Genomic DNA, 8,135 nt, shown 5'->3' on the forward strand with positions numbered 1-8,135 from the left:
ACAAGCACCAATATCCTGAGTTTTAGCGAACGTCTGAACCGCTTCAGTAACGCAATACCATCCTTCTCTAATTCCCCCAACGAATAAAAAGAGAAAGGAAGAAAAACATAGTCAATAACCTTGCAACGCACCCATAGTTGTCCCGCTTCCGTTAAGCCGCCCCCGACATTATTATTATTATTAGAGTACTAGATTGGACCATTCTGAATCTTGTTCGGCCCATATAAATTTTGGATAAACCCGAGTTCATTCAGACCCGAATATATACTTGTATTATTATTATTATTATTATGTTCTGATTCTTCTGAAATCTTGGAGTGAAAAAACAGTGCCTAACAATGGCAAGAACAGCAGTCTCAGCATCCCTAAAACTCTTCTCCCTCAAATCATCTTCTCAATCTCTCTCCTCCATTCCCACTTCCCTCTCCTTCGCCACTTTCCATGCTCCTTCTTCCTCCAAGAAGAAGCAGGAAAAGAGGAGAGAGATTGAGAACAAGAAGAAGACGGCAACTTCTTCGCCGTCTTCTTCTTCCGCCATTGTTGTTGCTTCAAGCTCATCGAAATCGAAGTCGAAAGCGGCTTTGGCAGTCGTGAAGAGGAGGACGAGGTCTGAGAAGGAATTTGATGAGGAGTATATTAAGAAATATGGGGATGAAGATAGTCATATTCCTGTTATGCTAGGTGAGGTTATGGATGTGTTTGATTCTTCTTCGTCTTCGTTTCGCCTTCGGTCTTTCGTCGATTGTACCCTTGGTGCTGCTGGTCATTCTTGCGCTGTTAGTTTTCTTTCTCCCTTCTGAATTTTATTTAATTTAATTGCAATTTGGTGTTAGAAATTTAGGATATTGAAATTGTTTGGTTTTAAATTGATGTTGTTGGTTCTGTTTATTTGATTAGTGTATGTTTTATTGGATAAATTCAACTTATTTGATTAAAATGTTGATGGTGTTGGTTCTGTGTGCGAATTTGTTATTGAAACTATTAGTGTTGTATGTTGATTGCTCCGGCTCCTTACCTGCCTTATGGAAGGATTAGGGTTATGGTACTGCTCTCGAGTACTAGTTTTAATCTTGTCATTTGGCATTTGAATCTTTGGTAGTCACTAATGGTATTCTGAAGTCAATTGAGCAGCCTGAAGGAAGGTTGGCAAATGAGTAATAATGTGTTTCAGTTCTAGGTGCATTTAGGTGTATGTACGAAATTGTGGAATGGTGGAGAACCGTCGTAAATAGTGCTGTTATTTAACAAAAAAAAAGGGCCACTATCGAATTGTTTGTTGTCTGTTGCAGTTACCATTGTGTTCATAGAAGGAGCAACAAAATGAAAAACCCTAAGTCAAATATAAGAATATTTATAAATGAAAATACGTAATTGCCAATTGATTTTAAGATGGAACCTCACTTTGGGTTATGTTAGTAGGCTTCTTGTCTCCTTTATCCATTATAACACAAAATAAAGCACTCTAGGAAGTGATGACAATGAATGAGAATAAAGCTTTATACACATAATTGCCTTGCTTTAATAGTTGTGTTGTTAAGCTAAATATTGTGCCGCTCACTTGATTAAAGCTCCCTTGGGTCAAAAGACACTTAGCACAAGTACATTCTCGTCAACATTGTTTGTGTTTGCTACCCACATACATGTGCTCTGTTCCTTGTCTTGTTGCCAATAAGCAAGTCCTTTCTAGATCAAAAGTTTGCTTGTGCTTTAAAGACCCTTCCCGACACAAGGCTTGTGCCTTTGCCACCAAAGAGGCAAGAGCATGCCACTCCATACAATCCAGTGTCAAAACACTTAGACCATGTTCCGTGACACCATGCACCTCAGATTAATTATCAAATCGACCTATGCATGATTCCTCAACTTCTTGTTGATAGACCTCAACCAGCCAACAAATTATCTTAGCACTCTTAGGATTATTGAAATTTGATTATTTATATGATTGTACACCATATAAACAAAGATCATGTGCTCCAATTATCGTATGGCAATCAGATAAGTTTCACCCTTTCTACCAACCTTATATATCTAGCATATATATTCTTAAATAGAAACTAGATATTACATTTTGTTGTGTAAGGTGCCATGTAAAATTCCTCCGGAAAAAAACATAATATTTGCTCAAGAAACTTCATGGATTGGAGAGAGAGAGAGAGAACTATTCGGTTTTTTATAATTTTAATTTTATTTTTATTTGAGGCTTAATTGAGGTTCTGGCTAATCAAGCTCATCACTTCAAGTTCAAGAAAAGCAAATTGGAAAACATAATGAGAGGTCCTAGAAGCTTTAAAACATTGGACTATTGGAGATTGGATTCTAACACATGGCTACCTATTTCACCTCAGATGTAATACATTTTGAGAGTCATTTATGGTTAGTCTGACCAATATGCAACAACAAAGCCTTAGTCCCAAAATGAGTCTGACCAATATAATGTAATACATTTTGGTGAGCTTTTGGGATTAGAACCTATCATGATATTCCAGCGGTCCAGCCCTTTTAGAAGTTTTTTGCTGATGCTTTATTACTTCTTTAAGTCTATGTTTTTTCTGCATTGAAGAATTGAAGTTATCTATAGTGGTAATGCTATTGCGTAACTTTATGTCATTGATTGGAGGGTTTTCTTCCGGGTAGAGTAGTATATATCTTGTATGGTTTACATGTCTCATGTTAGATACGAGTATCCATATGTTTCCCCCTTTATATCATGAATACTAATTTAATCATAAACCCTCAGTTGACATGGAGAGTACTAATAAAAGTTCATTATTTCTGATGCTGATAATTTTAAATACAACCCGCAGATAATTCAAGCTCATCCTAAACTGCAAACATATATTGGATTAGATGTTGATCCTGTGGCCCATGAGAAGGCTCAATCTCGAATCAATAATATGCTGAACAGCACGCCTGCTTGTTCAAATACCAATCTGAAAGCTCATATGCTTTTGAGGAACTTCAAAGAAATCAAACAAGCAATTGGCCAGGTTGATGAAAAGCTTTTACTCTCTGGAGTTGATGGGATTTTGATGGACTTAGGGATGTCTTCCATGCAGGTAAGCTTGTAAACACACTCTGTAGACTGCAGTAGTACAATTGAAATTTTTAGTATTCTATAGATACATATATTCTTCTATGATTTTCAAATTGATCTTCTTTTAGCTGGTAGCCTTCTCATTTCCTAATACCAGACTATAAACTCCATATACCCATTTTCTTTGTCCTGTCTATCATGCAATTCTTTATCTCTTCATTTCAACTCTCGCTTGGTGCAAACTAAGAATGACAATGGGTCAGACCACATAGGATCTTACTCTGGCCCAATAAACAATCGGACCTTAAATCCGAGTCCGACTCCAAAAGCTCCCAATCCGCCTCCTAGTCAATCAGACTTCACTGCCTCTGACCCTGACTTAGATCTGACCTAATAAAGACGAAATATAACCCAAACAAGTAAAGCCATTTTTTACATACCCATAGTTGAAAAAATGCATATTCTTATTCCTAAATGTATAATTTAGAAATCAACTGCAATCAAAATCTTGTCTAGAAATGGCAGCATGAATATTGGATCTTGAGACTATAAAAAATACTCTCTCCGTTTTTAAATACTTGCTCCATTTCTATTTTTTGCACTTTTCATTTGTCCTACTTTGACTAATGTTTGTGATTTATACCTAAGAAAAAATATAGTCTTGTGGGTACTTGTTGGAATCATCTCAATGAATAGATTATTATTTTTAAATTGTTAGAATTTATACTTATTGATAATTAAAGATATCATTGATCAAAGATTAGCATCGGCATACGTGCTCAAAAGAAATGGAACAAGTATTTAAAAACGGAGGGAGTATCTTTCTTGATGCAGTTAATACTTCATAACTTCTAAATCCATATTCTTGTGATTTTCAATTGTATACACCTAGGTAACAATTAAATACAAAAAGTAGACTTCATTTTACACAATCAATTTATATATTTTTTTGAAGAAACAAATTTATACTGGTTGTGTAAACATAGAAGCATTTATAAGCTAATCTATTACTTTTCATATCTAAAACAAGTATAAGCAATCATCGTTTCATTGAGAGGAAAAGAGGAGGGACAGTAGAATTGATTTTATCTCCATTATAATTTATATTACTAAGTTAATTTCTTGGCTTCATGATTTAAATTTGCAAATTGATGAGAAGGTTTTGGCTTATGGATTTAAATCTCTTAACTGTTTATTGAAGAAGAGATAAGAGTGTGAGAGAGAAATTATAAGAGATTTAAATTTTGAATAGAAGAGTGCAAATGAACCTATGTTACTCGGACTTGAGTACCCATACGGGTACGTGTCCTAGTGTCTAGATCAGTTATTTTGTGAAAATCTTGTATGAATTAAAACTAGAATGAAGTGTCTTACCCATGTACAAGTGTCGAGGGTCCGACACGAGTATTTGAGGTGAAATGAAGAGTAAGTAACATAATTGAACAGCAATAAGGTTTGGAAATATAAATAAAAAAAAACTCTCGGTAATTATGATTCACGGATTCATTTTCATTACAAATCAAAATCTAACTGGGTTCTCTCGGACTTTTTTCTTCTGATGAAGTCGGACTCAAATTGGTTCAAACTAAATTGTCATCCCTTGCACAAACACTTCCACACCTAACAGTAACTTTTATCTTCTATGGGGCTGCATGACCTGTCCACTGCAATCTAACTTTAATAGGATTGGAGCTTGAGAGTCGTAGCCTAGAATTAACTCAATGAAGTACCTCTAGTTTTCTGAGTCCTTATATTTTCTTTTACAGATTTCCCATATCCTTCTGCTTTATAAAATGTTGGTTTATCTTCACATCTCCATCATCTCAACCTGCTGCTCTTTTGCATAGTTCTTCCCACCCTTCTATGTTAGCTGATTGAATTATGGTCATGTATCTGTTTGGTAGAGAGTAGATTTGGGCAAAATGAGTGACCCGATTCCAATTAGTGGATTGAACTGGTCAATGTACTATTCAATATTTTTCGATAAAGAGCGAATTGAAATGAATCTACAATTTTTTTAATTGCTGAATAAAGGAGCATTTTATTAATAGATTTACCTCCTTGAAATTAATATACTCATTTTTTTAAAAACTATATCATAATTGCCTTATGTTACTGTGTACTCGTAAAATATAATATTCTTATTTTTCTTTTTTATCTACTATCTGCTGGTCTAATTTGTTAATAAAAAAAACTATTGTCTGAAATTGTGATTGATGAATTGCATCAACTCATTTATCTTTAAAGAAATTGTGATTGATGAATTGCATTAACTCATTTATCTTTAGCAGGAGAGAATCATATTTGGAATTCAATGTTTATTACTCAGATAACAAAATTGAAGCTTCAACATTTAGTCTGAAATTTCGTGTTATCTTGAGGCATTCAATCCATTTTTGTCTTGTTGCAATATATGTTTGTATATTTATTTGTCCTCATTGAGATTACCATCCTCATAAGCTTGTAGTAACCACCACAAATTTGCAATTTGCAGGTTGATGATCCTAGAAGAGGATTCAGCATGCTTAACAATGGGCCACTTGACATGCGAATGGATCCTAAGGTATGAGCAAGACTTCATATCACCCTTTCTCTCTCTGTTAGTTGTAAGTGCTATATTGCTGTGTCTTTATTTAAGGGATTGTACTACCAAATTTTTTTTTACTAGTTGAGATAAGAATCAGTTTCAGTTTCTATATATCTGATACATATGAGTTTATAAGAGCTATAAAACAAAAACCACCACCCAGCATCATTATTTATTAGCAAGATTTGCAGAGGTACGGACAAGTGAAAATGTATGCCATTAATCTATTTTGAAGTTTAGTGGAGAGGAATATTTAGGGTAGTCTCTTGTTTTATTCTAATACATACGGTTTTAGATTTTGGTTGGTTCTCCGCAAGTTTAGAATTTTCCTGTCATATGGTGTGCTCAATACCTTTATTTTATACTTGGCTTGTTTGTGTGTGGGTGTGGGTTGGGGAGAGGGGGGGGGGGGGGGGGGGGGCGGTTGTTTGTTAGGGGGGGAGCAGGGGGGTTGTTTGTTAAGGGGGGAAGCAAAGGTGGATAAGGGGCTAGATCTGATTAAAATTAAGCAAACAGATAAAATCCATATCGTCATTAATTGCCATGTTTTGCTGGAATGCAGGAAGTACATAGCCTCCTATCTCTTGTGTAAATCTTGTTAAAATTTTGGTATTAATTATGTGATTAACTGAATGGAACAGGAATGTAACAGGGTAGTTTAAAAGCAGAGGATATACTTAATTCTTGGCCACCAACTGAAGTTGGGAAAATCCTTCAGGAGTATGGAGAAGAAAGTAACTGGTATTCTCTCCAGAACAAGATTGTCAAGGCTCGTCTAGGTGGCGGATTTCATACAACTGGTGATTTGGTGGATCTTATTCGCGGTTCTACATCTAGGGTGAAAGGTATGATTATGAAAGAGCTGACCGTCCATTGCAAGGCTATTATATATTACTAGTAAAAAGGAATGGCTTTTACAATAATTCCTCATGAAAAATACATCCTTAAAGACCAAGTGTAATTTTTCTGGGATTAGAGGGGTTATATCATTTATTCTCAGGTTTGTGTTAATCTCTTCTTTGCCTAATGTCATTACCGTTAAACTAAATTAAAGTGGTCGGTGAATTTAAGTTTAATGATTGATTTTGCAAACCAAATATGACTATTAATCATGGGCATGTGCATGAAAAACTGATAATTCGAAGTGATTCAACAGGAGGTAGGCAGGGTTGGATAAAGACTGCTGCACGGGTTTTCCAAGCACTAAGGATTGCAGTTAATGATGAACTCAAAACCTTAGAAAATTCTCTTTACTCTTGCTTTGATTGCCTCAGTCCTGGTGGCAGGCTCGCAGTCATATCTTTCCACAGTTTGGAGGACAGGATTGTAAAACAGACTTTCCTCAACATCATCAATAACATTCCAAGAAAAGATGACACTATTATAGAAGAGGGAGGATTTGGAGCTGAACCAAAAGAGTTCAACTATTACCCCGGCGAAAAGGAAGTTTGGATTAAACAAGTAGTTAAAGGCTCTTCTGGGGTAATCCTCACTAAGAGACCTATAACAGCAACTCCTGAGGAAGAGAAATTAAACTCAAGGTGTAGGAGTGCAAAGCTCCGAGTGATTCAGAAGATGTAGGAGAAAGTTAAGATATTAATCAACTTTAGTCTGTGGAGGGAGAAATTTTGCTAGAATTATATGAACAGTATTAAGGCCTTAAGGGACAGCATAGCTTTTCATATAAGACTGATTATTTATAAGATCACATTTTTTACCTATTTTGGGATTGCGACTGATTGTTACTCTATCTTCAGTTAAATATGTAACAGAAATTACTTCATTTTATTGCCAGGGTATGTGTATATTAGTATAATACATGTAAAGACTGCCTGATTCTGAGATGGTGTATTCTTGTGAACTAGAACCGCCTCTGCTGTACATACATCAGGACAAGTGCATAGTGTGCACGTGGCCATGTCCACGTCTGTGTCCTGTGCTCGCAGGGGTGCGTCTCTTGCATATGCCACCCGGAAAGCCTCCAGGTGTACTTTTCTTCAGGTATAGAGTTTATGATCAACAAGGTAACAAGTATGGCTACTTGCAAAACTGTTGAAGGGTCAAATCAACGCATGCAAACTACACACTTGCTCAGCTCAGCCACTAGAAGGCGGCTTAAATGAATGCTGTTATTTTGTTTTGTTATTAAAAAGATGCGTGATTGTTTGACTAGTCCGCAAGTATATTAAGGGGTAGGTGCTTGGCGATATGGGTTGAATGCAATGTTATCCATGCCGCTTTCCTACATGAAATTCGTTGGAATTTCTCGCCTGCTTTAGTAATCCTTTGCTTTGTCACAACTTATGCCTTGTTGTAATCTGATTTTGTAACTAACTTTCTGCACTGGTTACACAACATACATCTTTATTATTATTTTTATTATTTTATTTTATTTTGGCTAAATTTCGAAACAAAAGTATGTAAGTTGTTGTAAGTTTTATATGAATATATATACATTTAAAAATTACAATAATTAAATATATCAATTTGATAGTCAAATTTGTGTATTGACAA

General features: G+C 35.5%; 1 protein-coding gene across 1 annotated transcript; it reads left to right on the forward strand.

Moving 5' to 3' along the window:
• The first annotated feature begins 310 nt into the window (after positions 1–310).
• Positions 311–7,415, forward strand: LOC145593133 (uncharacterized). Its single transcript, XM_081649643.1, has 5 exons — positions 311–776; positions 2,805–3,056; positions 5,529–5,597; positions 6,274–6,466; positions 6,778–7,415. The coding sequence occupies exons 1-5, from the start codon at positions 339–341 to the stop codon at positions 7,200–7,202; spliced, it is 1,377 nt and encodes a 458-aa protein (XP_081505769.1). The 5' UTR covers positions 311–338; the 3' UTR covers positions 7,203–7,415.
• Positions 7,416–8,135: the final 720 nt, after the last annotated feature.

The sequence above is a fragment of the Chenopodium album genome, chromosome 18, assembly GCF_948465745.1.
Source record: "Chenopodium album chromosome 18, dcCheAlbu1.1, whole genome shotgun sequence".
NCBI classification, from domain to species: Eukaryota; Viridiplantae; Streptophyta; class Magnoliopsida; order Caryophyllales; family Amaranthaceae; genus Chenopodium; species Chenopodium album.